Raw genomic sequence first — 16,002 nt, 5'->3', positions numbered from 1 at the left:
TCAGGGCTCTTTCCTCCCTCATAAGCCAGCCAACCCATGTTGCTCTCTTCTCCGTTCCTCCCTGCGTGCCCTAGGATGAAGAGGGGGTAGGCCTGGGTCTTCCTCTGAACTCTCCCTTGTTCTATCTCTTCCCTGCTCTGCCCAACCAGACTTTGCGCTTCCCCAGTTTTCTCCATAGCCAAGCAGCCACATTCCCGCTCCCTGTCAACTGTTTGTCTTCCTCCTCGGATTCAGATTCCGATGGGGGCATGACAAGGGATTTCATTTGGCATTCTTTTTTTTTTATTGGGGGTGAACACGGAATCCTCCACTTACGTTCGTTCATTTAGTGACCATTTGAAATTACAACAGCACTAAAATCTCATTTTTCACACTTAGCACCATCACAGCATCCCCTGTGATCACGTGATCAAAATCCAGCCGCTTGGCAGCTGACTCATCTTTACGACGGTTGCAGCGTCCCGGGGTCACATGATCCCCTTTTGCGACCTTTTAACGAGGGAAGCTAGATTCACTTAACGATGGGGTTACTAACTGAACCACTGCAGCCATTCACTTAATTACAGTGGCGGGAAAGATGGCGAAACGGAGCAAAACTCGGTTAGGAACTGTCCTGCTTAGCAACAGAAATTTTAGGCTCGATTGCGGCCGTAAGTTGAGGACTACCCGCCTTTCGGGAGCCCCCAGTTCCTGCTGTGAACGAAGGACCGACGGCCGCAGGAGTGGAACCGCCCTAACTGTGCTTTTATTATTCTTATCTAAATACTTTTATTACTTTATAAAGAGGACATACCAAGAGAATACGAAAGCAAACGTTAGGGAAAGTAGGAAAAGAAAAAAACGAGGAAAGAAAGTGGGTAGTGGGGGGAAAGGAAGGGAAAAAGGAAGAAAAAAAAAGGCATTTACTTCCAACTCCTTTCGTGCAGTTAAGGTAAAGGTTCCCCTCGCACATTTCCAGCTCTAGGGGGCAGTGCTCATCTCCATTTCAAAGCCGAAGAGCCAGTGCTGTCCGAAGACGTTTCCGTTGACTAAACGCCGATAAGGTGCACGAAACGCTGTTTACCTTCCCATCAAAGGGGCCCCTGTTTTTCTACTTGCATTTTTACCTGCTTTCGAACCGCTAGGTTGGCAGAAGCTGCTGGGACAAGGAACGGGAGCTCACTCCATTACGTGGCGCTAAGGATTCGAACCGCCGAGCTGCCGATCTTTCTGATCGACAAGCTCAGCATCTTAACCACTGAGTCACCGCCTCTCACTGCTAGTCCTCCTCTCCAACTTCCCCTGCCAATTAGAGGGGATCCACAAGGGGAACCCCATTTATAGCCTCCATTTCCCTGTCCAGGAGGAGCCCCAAACTTCCAGATCAAAGGATGCCTATCCCAAAAGGCGACTAGACTTTCTTGTGTTTTCCCTTTTGAAGAGGTTTCGCTTCTCATCCAAGAAGCCTCTTTGGTTCTGGATTAGAGTTGAAGTGAAGAAAGTTCTTTGAGGAGAAGCAAAACTTCTCTATGGAGAAGTTGATTCCGCAATGCTAGAAAAGAGGCAAAAGGTAAAGGTACAGGTGTTCTCCTTACGTGTACGTGCCAGTCGTTTCCGGCTCTAAGGGGCGGTGCTCCTCTCCGTTACAAATACCAGGAGTCAGTGCTGTCCGAAGATGTCTCCGTGGTCATGTGGCCATCATGACTAAGCGCCAAAGAAGGCGCACAGAACGCTGTTAACTTCCCACCAAAGGGGTCCCTATTTTTCTACTTGCATTTTTTTCTATCTGCTTTTGAACTGCCAGGTTGGCAGAAGCTGGGACAAGTAAGGGGAGCTCACTCCGTTATGTGGCGCTAGGGATTCAAACTGCCAAACTGCCGACCTTTCTGATCGACAAGCACAGCGTCTTATCCACTGAGCCACGTCCCTTTTGGGTGCAATAAAATAAGGCATTAAGATCTACCCTCAACTTTTCACCTTTTTTTAAAAAAATTATGATGATTATTAAATGTTTCTGAGCATTGCAAAGTCAACTCTATCGAATACTTTATAATAGAGAGGGGGCATTTTGAGGGGAGGGGGCATCCCTGCCCCTTTGCTCTCTGGGGCACGGCCAAAGGGGCCTGCAAGGACTTCCTCCTACAGGCTGGATGCTTCACTTTGGACGGAGGGGGTCTCTTTTGGGGACCCCAAGCTCGCTGTCCTTGGGCTCAGAGCTTCGGCGCTGCAGTAGGTGGAGACATGGTTCTGCAGGCTGCTCAGGAAGATGGGATCCAGGGTGACCCGCAGGCTCAGGGCCATCTGGTCGGTCCACCAGTGCTCGGGCCCCGGGGGACGCCGGTGCTTCAAGTTGAAGATATGCACCGGCCGGAGGTCCCGGGGCACCTCCAGGCGGGGCATCCAGGTGTGGGGATAGAGGCTCTGGTGAAGGACCTCGTAGGGGAGATCCGGCACGGGGCAGACCCTGCCGATGTTGTCGATCTGGATCACCGGATCCCCGAAAGGGTCCTTGAAGAGGAAGAGGAAGGAGGTGAAGTCATGGTGCGGCAGCTTCTCGGCTTCCACGCCCAGCCGGATCAAAGCCGGACGGCAGATGGACGTGGCCGGTTCAGAGTCAAGGTTGGTGCTGAAATTCCAGGGCTTCTGACGCCGGTACCTGTGCTGCATGCTGAGGACTGAGTCGGAAGCATTGCCCCTGAGCAGATTGCTGAGGGAAGGGATGGGGGTGGCGATCTGGCCAACCAATTTGCGGAGGGTCAGCGAGTGGCGCTTGACCTGGGACAGGTCCAGGAGGGTCCGAGAGGGCCACGGCAGCCCCTTCTTCAGCAGCCAACTTTCAAAGGCCATCACGTTGCAGATGTTCAGCTCCCTCTGGAAAGGGAAAAGCAGATAACAGATACAGATTAACACAGTTGGAAGGGACCCAGTGATGGCATGCTATTGGTTCGGACTGGTTTGGCGGAACTGGTAGTAAAAGTCTCCGAGAATCAGCTGAGAGGAGGGGGAAAAAAATCCTGGACAATCAGCTGAGAGTTAAAAGAAGAGAAAAGCCCAGGATCAGCCCTCTCATCCGACCTTCTCTATTCTCTCAGCTGTTTGGCGCTGCAGGCCTCACCTGGTGTGGGGAAAACTGGGCGCCCGCGTTAGGTACATGCGCACTAGGTGTATGAGCAATCACCAAACCGGTAATGGAAAAAGTAGGATCCCACTGCTGAAGGGACCTTGTCGGTCATCTACTCCAGTTGTTGCCAGCCAGCGGGCCGGGGACCACTGGTGGTCCATGAGAAAAGGTTGGTGGTCTGCAGAGAAATGTCACCCCCAAAGCATCCCCCCAAAGCAATTAATCCAGGCTGCATGGAAACACAAGGCCCATATCGCCCGCGGGAACACTTGCATTGTGAATAACACAAGGGAATGAGGGGACGGGGGAAAGAGTGGGGGGACTTGCCCCACTGAACCCACATGCCTCGCCTGGCCACCAGACTGCTCCTTCCAGCTTCTTTCTTCTTCTGCCTTTGGCTGCACACAAAGAAAGCTGCAAAAGTCTTTCTTTCTCTCCCCCAAACGCTGCCAGAAATGAGTCTTTGGGACCCTGCAAGGCCTCCTGCTCCAAGAGGCTGCGCCGGTGCAACAAGACTCACAAAGACTTATTTCTGGCAGAGTTTGGGGGAGAGAAAGAAAGACTTCTGCTGCTTCTGCTGCTTTCTTTGCATGAAGCCAAAAGTCTCTCCTCCCCCTGAGAACAGAGCTGGAGACGATATCCTGCGATCCCAAATAAAGAACAATCGATTGGTAGGAAAACGGGGTGGGGAATTTTCCTGCAGACTCTGGGGAATTTTCCCAGGGTCTCTGGTCTGCGGGATTTAAAATGATGAGTTTGGTGGTCTCTGAGGTCCAAAAGGTTGGCGGCCCCTGATCTAGTCCAATCCCCCACCTAAACAGGAGACCTTACACCATTTCTGACAAAAGGTAGTCCAGTCTCTTCTGGAAAGCCTCCAGGGGAGGAGCTGACCCCGGGCCCCTGGCCTTTGGCATAACAGCAGCCCCCTTCCCCAACATGAGGTGACCCTTACCCTCTTGGCCTTTGGGGCCCTAAAGGCCGGGTCCTGCCACTCAGAGGAATGAACTTGAGACGAGTGGCCATAGGAATTGAATCAGGTGGGATTCTACCGGTTTGCACCTATTCGCTAGAACCGGTTGTTAGCATTCTAAGCAGTTCGGAGAACCGGTTGTTAGAAGAAATGACTGGGCTAATCCTGTAAGGAAGGCAGGAAGGAAACATTCTGGTGTTGTTTACAGAAACTGCCTCTCCGTTAACCCTCATTACATTCTTGGCAGGACTGGACTTCCTGTCTCTGGAACATCTCAGGAGTTTTTTTCCCCTCCTTTGCTGGTACTTTGCTTGGGTGGAGTGACCATTCAAAGTTACAGTGGCACTGGAAAAAGTGACTTATGACCATTTTCCACACTTACGACTGTTGTAGCATCCCCACCGTCAAGAGAGGCCAGGCGAGGAGATGCATGCCTTGATGTGGGTGATGTTGAGTTGGCCACGCCCAGCCAATAATATGGCCATCAAGCCACTTCCACCCAGTCACATGACCACCTAAGCCATGCCCACCACCTAAGCCACGCCCACAGAACCAGTTGTTAAAAATTTGAATCCCACCCTTGAATTGAATTAAATGGATACATGTATGATACGGAAGGCACCAGGCTAGAAAATAGGAGGCTGTGAGTTCTAGTTTCACCTTAGGCATGAAGACCAGCTGGGTGTTTCTGGGTCAATTTGCCTGGAGACAGTCAAAATTATTACTATTATTGTTGTTTTGTTATTAAATAATAATCAGAAGACGCTTGGAAGGGACCTTGGAGGTCTTCTAGTCCAACCCCCTGTCTAGTCTCCTCTTCTTAAAACCTTCCAGTGTTGGATCTCCCACAACTTCTGGTGGCAAGTTGTTCCACTGGCTAAATTGTTCTCACTGTCATGAAATTTCTCCTTAATTCCAGGTTGCTTCTTTCCTTGATGAGTTTCCATCCGTTGCTTCTTGTCCTGCCTTCAGGGGCTCTGGAGAATAGGTTGCACCCCACTTTCCTTTGGGGCAGCCCCACAAATATTGGAAGACTTGCTATCGTGTCTCCCCTGGTCCTTTTTTTCATTAGATCGGACCTACCCAATCCCTGCCACTGTTTTTCGTGCGTGTTACATTCGTGACATTGGTCTGACCCAGACTTCGTCAAACTTAATCAAACACAAGCTGCTCTTAAAAGTGAAACCTATTTTAATGTGACGCTGGGAATTCCTTGCGTTCCCAGCCCAAACTCATTAGACACAGTTCCTACAAATAAGAGCACGCTGTTCAGTGCTGTAGAATGCTTGCCAGTAACAGGGGTCCAATTAAGGCTTAACATAAACCAATCCACCACCACCCAAAAGAACCTGACCAAAGTACAGAGCTTCGCGAAGGACTCGGAATCTAACTGAACTACTTTGCTTCCTGCAAAGAGTTCGTCATTGAGGTCTGACTTTTATCCCTTATAGGATAAATGGCAATCACCTCCCAGCCTTACTCCCGAGTTGCCCATTCTGTTTCAGCTGCTCTCGCCTTCTAGCAGCTCTGTGCACACGCCAACTGGGAACAGGCTCCCTTTGTTCCTCGGCCTCGCTGCTGCCAGACTCCGAAGGCTCCAAAGGCAGCATCCCAACTCCCAGACGGTCCTAGGCCCCATCCCTGCATCGGATGCAGGACCCTCGTCCGAGTCCTTGCCAGACTCCCGGACTGGTTCCCTTTCGTCCTCGCTGTCCGATACCTCTGCCGTCTGCACCGGCTGCCGGCGAACCACAAGAGACGTCATACCTGTGAAGGTAAACATGCAGGAACCGCTACCTGTTCTCTTTGAAGGAATTGCCTTTGCTTCCTCTCGCACTCGGCTTTGATAGACTCCAGTTTGCATATCTGCTGCAGCTGGTGCTTCTTGTTGGCCTTCCACATGGCGTGAGAGAGACGCCTGGGGGTGGGGAGAGAACAGAGGGGTTAAGCAGCCTCGTCTGCACCTCCCTTGCGCTCTCCTAACCATGTGACTGCCCCCCAAAGGTGCTTATTTCAAAAGGCAACTGGACTTTCTGGTTTTTTGTTTTTTTCTCAGAAGACTTTTCGCTCCTCATCCCAGAAGCTTCTTCAGCTCTGACTGGATGATGGGGAATGGAAGGATCTCAGCAGCCGGTTCTCTGCCTGGTTGCTTGGGGGGAGGCGTGGCTATGGTGGGCGTGGCCTACCAGAACTTCTGGGAGGGCCATTTTTTGCCTTCCCCAGAGTCCGGAGGCTTCCCTCAGGCCTCTGGGAGGGCAAAAACGGCCTCCCCCGAACTCTGGAGGCTCGCTGGAAGCCGAAAACAGGCACACTTCTGGTCTTCCTGAACTCCTGGGCGGCCTGTTTTTCACCCTCCCCGAGCCTCTGTGCGGATCCTGCACACACCTGCACATCCAAAACGAGCCATATGGAGACTCCTGGGAGGGTCGGCCGGTCGGTCCAACTTCTGGTTCGGCGAACCAGATGTCAATTTAACATCCGGTCCACCCAAGCCGGCTGAATCCCACCCCGTTCATATTGTTCTGACCCAAACCTTATTCCAAGAGAACAAACACAAGACAAAGGCAGCAGTATAACCTTCACAGATAAAAGGCTGCTTCCGACAAATTAGCTCCAACAAGAAAGAGTTTTGCCAAGTTTTTGTAAAAGTCTGCCAAAACAGAACAACAGATAAGAAATAGTTGACAAGAGTCTTCAAATGCCAACTGGAATGTCCACGAGGCTGAGTTTCAAAACGTCTTTGCCTTCTGCAAAGTGCGTTCGTTCACAGCTGGCTTTTACCTTCTTGAAGGAGGGGCCATTACCTTGCAGCCTTACTCCTGAGTCGCCCATGCTGTTGTGACTGTCCTTTCCTCTGAACAATCCTGCGCGCACGTGCATATAGCACAGGCTCCTCCGGAACCTCTTCATCGCTGCTGCCAACTCCCACCATCTCTGAAGGCAGCAGTCCACTCCCTGACGGCCCTGGCTCCTGATCTGAGTCCTCGCTCTCCTCAGCCATCCGCACCTGCTGCCGACTAACCCCAACACATACCCCTTACAGACAGCTGTACATTTGCATCCTTTTTAGAGGCCGAGGTCGCTGAGGCCACCTGGAGGTTTATCTGTGTCCTCAGGGTCACCTGAGTGGTACAAATGCATGTGGAGCCTTCTTGGAACTGCTAAAAGGACCCTGTTGTAGATTGGAGGTAGAGGGTATAGAAGTATCCCTCCCCTTCCGTTGAGAGAGAGAGAGAGAGCTGTTCAGTTTTGACTCTTTAACCCCTCTTCTAAGAATATTTGTCCTTCCATTCCCCACCATCCAGTCAGAGCGGAAGAAGCTTCTGGGATGAGAAGTGAAACGTCTTCAAAGAAAAACAAGGAAGTCCAGTTGCCTCTTGAAATAAAAAGCACCTTTGGGACAATCGAGACTTGGATGGGTTGACTATAGACATTTAACTTTAACTTTAACTTTAACTTTAACTTTAACTTTAACTTTACTTTACTTTACTTTACTTTACTTTACTTTACTTTACTTTACTTTACTTTACTTTACTTTACTTTACTTTACTTTACTTTACTTTACTTTATATGACTTGACTATAGACATTTAACTTTACTTTTACTTTACTTTACTTTACTTTACTTTACTTTACTTTACTTACTTACTTTACTTTACTTTACTTTACTTTACTTTACTTTACTTTACTTTACTTTATATGACTTGACTATAGACATTTAACTTTACTTTTACTTTACTTTACTTTACTTTACTTTACTTTACTTTACTTTACTTTACTTTACTTTACTTTACTTTACTTTACTTTACTTTACTTTACTTTACTTTACTTTACTTTACTTCACTTCACTTCACTTCACTTTACTTTACTTTATATGACTTGACTATAGACATTTAACTTTACTTTTACTTTTACTTTACTTTACTTTACTTTACTTTACTTTACTTTACTTTACTTCACTTCACTTCACTTCACTTCACTTCACTTCACCTTTACTTTTACTTTTCGCTTTTTACTTTTTACTTTTCTTTACTCTTTACTTTACTTCATTGTCATTGCACCCCGTAGAACGAAATTAAATACCATTTTCAGTGCACAATTTATGACTATGAAAACAAACACAAACACACATCCCTCACACTCCACACATTGGACCGAAACCCCGATATCACATTCATATTGCACTATGTAGTAGAAGCCAATAGAATTACTGCCCTGAGATAGAAGCTGTTTTTCAGCCTATTTGCCCTTCTTTTCATTATCCCGTACCGTCTGCCAGATGGTAATAGTTCAAAAAAAGGGGGTGCCCAGGATGAGATGGATCTTTGAGAATGTTTTGAACTTTCTTAAGGCAGCGGGAGCTATAAGAGGGGAGAGGGGAGAGGGCAACCACTGCACACCAGACCAACTAGACACAAGGAGTTTTTTCTTGAACACCATCACTCTGCTAAACAAATAATTCCCTCAACACTGTCCAACTATTTACAAAATCTGCATTACTATTACTATTAATCTTCTCATCACTCCTTATCACCCATCCCCTCCCACTTGTGACTGTATGACTGTAACTTTGTCACTTGTATCCTTACGATTTATATGGACTGTTTCCTAGTATGACTTGATTGCTTATTGTACCCTATGATTATTATTAAGTGATGTACCTGTTGATTCTCGACTCTTGATGAATGTATCTTTTCTTTTATGTCCACTGAGAGCATTTGCACCAAGACAAATTCCTTGTGTGTCCAGTCACACTTGGCCAATAAAGAATTTCTATTCTATTCTATTCTATTCTATTCTATTCTATTCTATTCTATTCCTATTCCTATTCCTATTCCTATTCCTATTCCTATTCCTATTCCTATTCTATTCTTCCTATTCCTATTCCATTCTATATTCTATTCTTATTCTATTCTTATCGTATTCTATTCTGTTCTATTCTATTCCTTTCCATTCCATTCCATTCCATTCCATTCCATTCTACCTGTATACTTACCCTTAACTCAAAGTAGTGAGCTCATCCAACATACCTTCCTCCTTTTATTTTCCTCACAACAACAACCCTCTGAGGTGGGCTGGGCTGAGAGAGAGTTGGGGGGGACTGGCCCGAAGTCACCCAGCTGCCTTTCGTAGCTAAGGTGGGACTTGAACTCGCAGCCTCTTGCTTTCTAGTCCGGTGCCTTCACCACTAGGCTGAACTGCAAAGTTCTGGATTCCAGCCCTGGGGAGGGGTTGGACTAGATGACCTCCAAGGTACCTTCGAAACGGGAACATGCTGTGGTTTCCCTTCCACCTCGCTCCGAAGCCCACCGACTCACTTGGCGCACACTCGGTGGCCCCACATTTTGCACAGGTCGATGGGCTTTTGTCCCTCGTTGTCCTGGGCATGGACATCAGCCCCGGCGTCAATCAGAATCTGGAGGCAGTTCTCACGCCCTTCGCTGGCAGCCTTGTGAAGTGGAGACACCCCGTTGTAATTCTGCCTGAGAAGCCAGAAAAGGGGGTGTAGGGGGGAGTTTTAGGAAAACTCCCCAAAGTTTGTTTGAAAAGTCCTCCAGGGTTTTCCTGAAGTGACCTGAGAGAGAGAGACTGGAGAGGACGCCCAGTCAAGCGAGAACCTCCAACCAACCTGCAGGACTCAGGATCTGAGATCCGAGGGGCTGCCAGAAACCCAGAGTTTAGCAAAAGCTTCCCAGGCCCAGGGATGATAGTACTGGGGGGTGAAGGTCTTGGGGGATGGGTTGCTTCTTTTACAGATGTTTCATGACCCGACTACGTAACATGATCAGCGCTAGAAGGAAGGGGAGAGTTGAGCAAAGATCACGACCTCGCTGGGTAATGAAACGTCTGCAAGAAAACCATAAAGTTCAGAGAGCCCCAAGTCCTTTTCCTCCTCCTCCTCCTCCTCCTCCTCCTCCTCCTCCTCCTCCTCCTCCTCCTCCTCCTCCTCCTTCCTGGCACTGAACATCTGGTTGGGTAATGAAACATCTGCAAGAAAACCATGACATTCAGAGAGCCCCAAGTCCCTTTCCTCCTCCTCCTCCTCCTTCTCCTTCTCCCTCTCCTCTTCCTCCTCCTCCCTCCTCTTCCTCTTCCTCCTCCTCCTCCTCCTCCTCCTCCTCCTCCTCCTCCTCCTCCCTCCTCCTCCTCCTCCTCCTCCTCCTCCTCCTCTTCTTCCTCCCCCTCTCTCCTGGCACTGAACACCTGGTTGGGTAATGAAACATCTGCAAGAAAACCACGAAGTTCAGAGAGCCCCAAGTCCTCCTCTTCCTCCTCCTCCTCCTCTGACCCCGAGCCTCTCCTGTTACTGAAAACTTGAAGATCTCCTGCTTTTGAGCAGGGGGTTGGACTAGAAGACCTCCAAGGTCCCTTCCTTCCAGCTCCATTCCGATTCGGATTCAGCGCCCTTGTAACTCCGGCCACTAAACGAACCGCGGGCTTGCCTGTGCAACCCACACACACACCCCTTGCCAAACCTCCAGAGGTGGGCCCCCAGCCCAGCCCAGCCCCCTCCCCAGCTTACACGTTGACGTCCGCGCCTTTGCTGAGCAGGTACTGGAGGCACTCCACGGCCATGGCTTTGCTCTCCTGGCCCAGAACCAGGTGAATGGGCCTCCAGCCTCTCAGGCTGGCCAGGTTGATGTCCAGGTTGTATTTCTCGATCAGCATCTTCATGCAGTCCAGCCGTCCGTGCAGGGCGGCCGTGTGCAGCGTGGAGAAGCCCTGGCAGAGAAAGGCAGGGGGGAAACGGAGTGACCGACGGTCAGCCAGCCTGGGAGGGCCCTTCGGAGGTTAACCAAGGCCAAACAGAGGAAGGGGGGCTTGCTACGGCTGTCCCCCCCCACCCGCCAATGTGGGGTTCCAGGTTGGGAAGCTGGCCCGCACTCAAGGTTGGGACTTAAATATTCAGAGAAAAAGCACTCCTGTTTTCTATTTTTTTTTAAAAAAAAAATTGTGTATTTATTTGTATCCTGACTTTGTTACTTTTCACAAATAATGCAAGGGGACAGCTGGGGGAGTTTTAATGTTGTGGCCTGTCAGCCGCTGCCCCCTCCAGTAGCTGAATCAGAGGAGGAGGAGGAGGCATTGGAGTCAGGGTCAGCATCAGAGCAACCTGGATGATGGAGAATCTGGGTTGCTTGTTGCATTCTTTCATTTATTTATTTTGTTTGTTTAGCTACCATTCTTGCCACAAGGCGACTCTGGGCGGCTTTGCAACATTAAAAGGAAGCCATAAATATATACATAAGTACAGCAATATTTTGGTACTCAACAGCTCTGGGTGAAACTCATTAAACTTTGTTCTCAATGCATTTTGATGCGAACGTTTTGTCCCAATACTCATTGTTTGCTACTCAACACACAAGCTAGAAATCGTTGGTCTTGTTGGCTGCCTCGTTGGAACCCCCTTATTCCTGTTCTGATCCAAACCTGGCTCCAAGAGAATATACACAAGACAAAGGTAACAGCACAACCTTTTACTGTCTCATTTACGAATCCTGTTTCTGCACGGATAAAAAGGCTGCTCCCAACTAATTAGCTCCGACAAGAAAGAACCTTGCCAAGTTTTGGCAAAGCTGCCAAGAACAACAGATAAAGTTCCTAAACAATAAATCAAAGAGTCTCAAAAACACCAACTCAGATATTCTCTGGGAATATCACACTACTGACTAGAGCATACAAAACATTTGCTAGACCAATATTCAAATTGGGCTCATCAGTCTGGAACCCAGAGCCACAACACCGCATTATGTATCTGATATTAACACAGTTGAGAAAGTCCAGAAATATTTCACAAGAAGAGTTCTCCACCCCTCTACTCATTGCAGAATACCTTATGCCACCAGACTTGAAATTCTAGACCTAGAAAACCTAGAACTATGCCACCTTCGGTCCGATCTAAGTATAGTACATAAAATTATACATTGCAATGTCCTACCTGTCAGTGAATACTTCAGCTTCAACCAAGAGCAAACAATAAATACAAACTCAAGGTTAACCGCACCAAACTTGATTGCAGGAAATACGACTTCAGCAACAGAGTGGTCAATGTCTGGAATACTCCACCTGACTCTCTGGTTTCTTCCCCAAACCCCCAAAACTTTAACCTTAGACTGTCTACTATTGACCTACCCCCTTTCCTAAGAGGTCTGTAGGGGGTATGCATAAGCGCACCAACATGCCTATCCTCCCTGTCCTATTGTTTTATTTTTCTTATATGTGTCCATGTATTCATAATACTTATACCCTGTAATCTTATAATCGCTTGACAAAATAAATAAAAAAAAAACCTCTGTAAAATGGCCTTAAGTCCCTTTTTTTCAGTGTCATTGCAACTTGGAACGGTCACTCAATGAACGGTTGTAAGTCAAGGACTACCTCTTCTATTCTTTTCCCAATTCAGACCCGCTCTCCCCTCCCAGGGTGTCCCACCCAGCCGAGCAAAGGAAGGTCAGTGAATCAGGGGCATCTTCTCGGCAGGAGAGAAGAAGGACACCCAGGTTTCCAAGGCGGGCCGGGGGCTGTGTGGGTGACGGGTGGGAGGGATTTACATTAATATCCGCCTGGTTGGGGGACTCCGCTTTCTGCATGGTGATCTGGAGCCACTGGGTCTGTCCGGTGCTGGCGGCATAGTGTAAATCTTGCAGGCGGGCCTGTTTGGTGGTGGGGGTCTGTCTCGATGACGCGGGCTTGACGTTGCTAAAACACAAGGCAGAGGAGGGGCTGTTGGATTCTTCCCGCCCTCCCCCCCTCACTCAGAAGGTGGGATTCAGCTGGTTCTGACCAGTTCCGGCAGCGGACATTTTGAGTCATTTGGAGAACCGGCCAATCCCAGCTCTGGCTGGCCCCGCCCCCATCTAGTCTCCGCCTCCCATTGAGTCCCAGCTGATTGGCTGGGTCTTCTTTGGTTGCCCAGCACAGGAGAAGGGAACTGGAAAGCAGGTTACTGGGGTGGGGGAGGGAAGGGGGATTTTGCAGTATCCTTCCCCTGCCACGCCCACCAAGCCACGCCCACCAAGCCACGCCCACAGAACCGATAGTAAAAAAAATTGAATCCCACCACTGCCTCAACCCCATCTCTTCTCTGCCTCCCATTGAGCCCCAGCTGATCGGCTGGGTCTTCTTTGGTTGCCCAGCAGAGGAGAAGGGAGCTGGAAAGCAGGTTAGTGGGGCGGGGAGGGAAGGGGGATTTTGCAATATCCTTCCCCTGCCACGCCCACCAAGCCACGCCTGTAGTAAAAAAATTGAATCCCACCTCTTTGGTGAGAGGGACGGAGAGTCTGGGAGTCTGGGAGTGTGGGGGCAGCTCCGTTCCGCCCCCCCACTCCTTTTGATACCCAGGCAGAAGTTCTGGGGGGGGCTTTGGGGTGGTAGAAAATTGGCTTCCAGAGCCCCTCCTGATCCTTTTCTTAAAGAAGGGAGCCTTGGACTTTGAATAAAATTGATCCCATTGCTCTCAAGGCAGGGGGTGGGTTAGATGACCTTGAAGGTCCCTTCCAGTTTTTTTTATTTTTTTGTGCAACGTCTGAAACTCCAGCGTTCCTCCCCGCTTGGCTGTTTCCCTGGTGGGATCCTTTCCTTGGAGACTGGAGGTTTAAAGACCCCGCCAACCCCCGACCCGTTGAGGCCGGAGGATGGATGACCATCATCATGACCATCATCCCCAGACCCGGGGAAAGGAGGAGGGGATTGGGGATCCAGGAGCGACCCCTTCCTTCCTCCCCCTTGGAGAAACCTCCGCCGGGCGCTGTCCCGGTGCTGAAGGTCACCTGCGCTGGCCAAGGGAGGTTCTAGCGCTGTGGAAGCGGGCGAGTCGTCGTCCCGTCCCCCCTCCCCGCGCCCAGGCTGCTCGAGGAGGGGATGATGGGCTCTCTGATCCTTCCCCCCCCCCCCGTCCCTCCCCCTCCCACTGGCCTGAAGGTGACGGCGGTGACGGCGAGGGTGCTGGAGGAGGCGACGCGGCGCGATTCGCGAGTCTTGGACCGGCGCCGCCCCGGGTGAGGCAGCCTCCCACCCACCATCGCGGCCAGCTGGCAGCCCGGCCACTTGCGGAGCGTGGTCAAGGCGTTGCCTGGCGACCGTGCCCAGGCTCAAGCCTCGTGACGGACGGAGTTCTCGCGCGGGGGGTGGGGGGGAGGAGGGGAGGGCGGGGTGAAAGGAGGAGGAGGGGAAGAAGGGAAGTGGGAGGGGAGGTAGAGGAAGTAAAGAGAAGGAAAAGGAGGAAGGAGGAGGAGGAAGAAGGAGAGGGGAGGAAAGAGGAGGAGGAGGAGGAAAAGGAGGAAAAGAGAAGAGGAGGAGGAAAAGGAAGGGGAGAGAAGGAAGAAAGAGGAGGAGGGAGGAGGAGGAGGAGGAGGAGGAGGAGGAGGAGGAGGAGGAGAGGAGGAGGAAGGAGGAAGGAGGAGGAAAGGAGGGAGGAAGAGGGAGGGAGAAGGAGGGAGGAAGAGGAGGAAAGAGAGAAGAGGAGGAGGAGAAAAAGGAAGGAGGAGAAAGAAGAGAGGAGGAGGAGGAGGAGAGAAGAGGGGGGAGGAGGAAAAGGAAGGAGGGGGAAGAGGAAGAGGAGGGGGAAGAGGAAGAGGAGGGGGAAGAGGGAGGGAGAAGGAAGAAAGAGGAGGAGGAGGAGGAGAAAGAGGGGGAGGAGGAGAGGAGGAGCAGGAAAAGGAAGGAGGAGAAGGAAGAGGTAGAGGAGGAAGAGGAGGGGGAGGAAGAGGGAGGAAGAAGGAGGAGGAACAAGAGGAAAAGAGAAGAGGAGGAGGAGGAGGAGGGGGAAGGAAAAGAGAAGAGGAGGAGGAAGGAGGCGGAGAACTCTTTTTCCCCTCCTCCCACCGGAGACATCCAAGGGGAGGCACAGAAGTCCCAGTTTTTGTCCGTAATGCAGTGACCTTCCCGTGAGTTGGATCCATACCACACACAAAGCGTCCGTCCTGCTCTTCCGTCATTAACCGAGGCTTGTCCTCCACATGCAGCCTTTGGTGCTTTCGGGTTAAGGGCATTGCGTGCGACTTCTGATGAAATGGTGGAAGCCACCAAAACCCTCCAGGTCTGCTACTTTAGTCCCCGACGTACAACCAAGATGGCGCCTGGTATTTCCATGGCTAAGCCAGCCAGTGAAGTGAGGTGCCTCATTTTAGGACCATTTTCCCCACGGCCGTTAAGCGAATCCCTGCAGTTGTTAAGGGGATTGTGTGGTTGTTTAGCAAATCAATGGATCCAACCCTGGGCAGGCCGCAAAGGGCGATCACACAACTCCGAGACTCTGCAACCATCATACACCCAAGCCACCAGCGGCCAAGTGTACAATTTTGGATCATGTAATGGAGGGATGCTGTGGGAGTCGTAAGTGCGAGGACCAGTCGTCATGAACTATGTTTATTGCTCTTGTAACTTCCAACAGTTAGTAAGCGGATGGTTATAAGCTGAGGACTCTATCTGTAGTGCAACTGGAGTGGGAAGTGGATCCTAGCACTAAGGAAGACCCCTGCCCAGCTGCGCCCCTTTGGTTGGGCAAAGTCCTTGGGCGGGACGACGGAGCTGGCCCTTCCGTTGACCAGAAGGGACTGTTAAGGTAATGAAGATTGAATAGCTGACCAGCTGCTGTAAGACTGTAAGCCAAGATGAGTCAGGAGGGTGCTGCCGCTTTAAGAAGCTTTCTATATAAGGGAGGCCATGTGAGGGCATCTCTGTCTCTCCTCGTGTTTTATCTCCATTGTGGTTCTTTGTGAAGAGGAATGAAGATGGATTGCTTGCCTGGCACTTGCCTAACACCATGATGGCAAACCTATGGCATGCGTGCCGCAGGTGGCACACACAGCCATTTGTGTGGGCACGCGAGCCCCAGCCAAACCTACCTGCACTGCACACGCACATGCCTCCTAGCTGATTTTCAGCCCGTTTGAGGCCGTTTTCGCCCTCCTGGAGGCTCAAGGGAAGTCTCT

The 16,002-nt window shown here is 50.4% G+C and overlaps 1 protein-coding gene across 1 annotated transcript; it reads right to left on the bottom strand.

The window, feature by feature from the left end:
* Positions 1-375: 375 nt before the first annotated feature.
* Positions 376-14,091, bottom strand: ANKRD53 (ankyrin repeat domain 53). The gene is made up of 6 exons (XM_087936730.1): positions 13,985-14,091; positions 12,622-12,820; positions 10,593-10,792; positions 9,388-9,552; positions 5,868-5,988; positions 376-2,850 (listed from the first exon to the last, which is right to left on the bottom strand). The coding sequence occupies exons 1-6, from the start codon at positions 14,089-14,091 to the stop codon at positions 2,119-2,121; spliced, it is 1,524 nt and encodes a 507-aa protein (XP_087792856.1). The 3' UTR covers positions 376-2,118.
* Between the last annotated feature and the right edge of the window lie 1,911 nt (positions 14,092-16,002).

The sequence above is a fragment of the Pseudonaja textilis genome, chromosome 6 (assembly GCF_049901715.1).
Source record: "Pseudonaja textilis isolate UNSWEBS1 chromosome 6, rPseTex1.2, whole genome shotgun sequence".
Lineage (NCBI taxonomy): Eukaryota > Metazoa > Chordata > Lepidosauria > Squamata > Elapidae > Pseudonaja > Pseudonaja textilis.
This window is presented reverse-complemented; position numbering and strand designations above follow the sequence as displayed.

Excerpts from the sequence above, each read along its gene's own strand:
- ANKRD53 (XM_087936730.1), bottom strand. The coding sequence starts at position 14,091 with ATGGTGGGTGGGAGGCTGCCTCACCCGGGGCGGCGCCGGTCCAAGACT. Across the intron at positions 10,793-12,621 it reads CCAACCAGGCGGATATTAAT|GGCTTCTCCACGCTGCACAC; the intron begins GTAAATCCCTCC and ends TTTCTCTGCCAG. Across the intron at positions 5,989-9,387 it reads GGCCACCGAGTGTGCGCCAA|GCGTCTCTCTCACGCCATGT; the intron begins GTGAGTCGGTGG and ends CCCCACCCCCAG.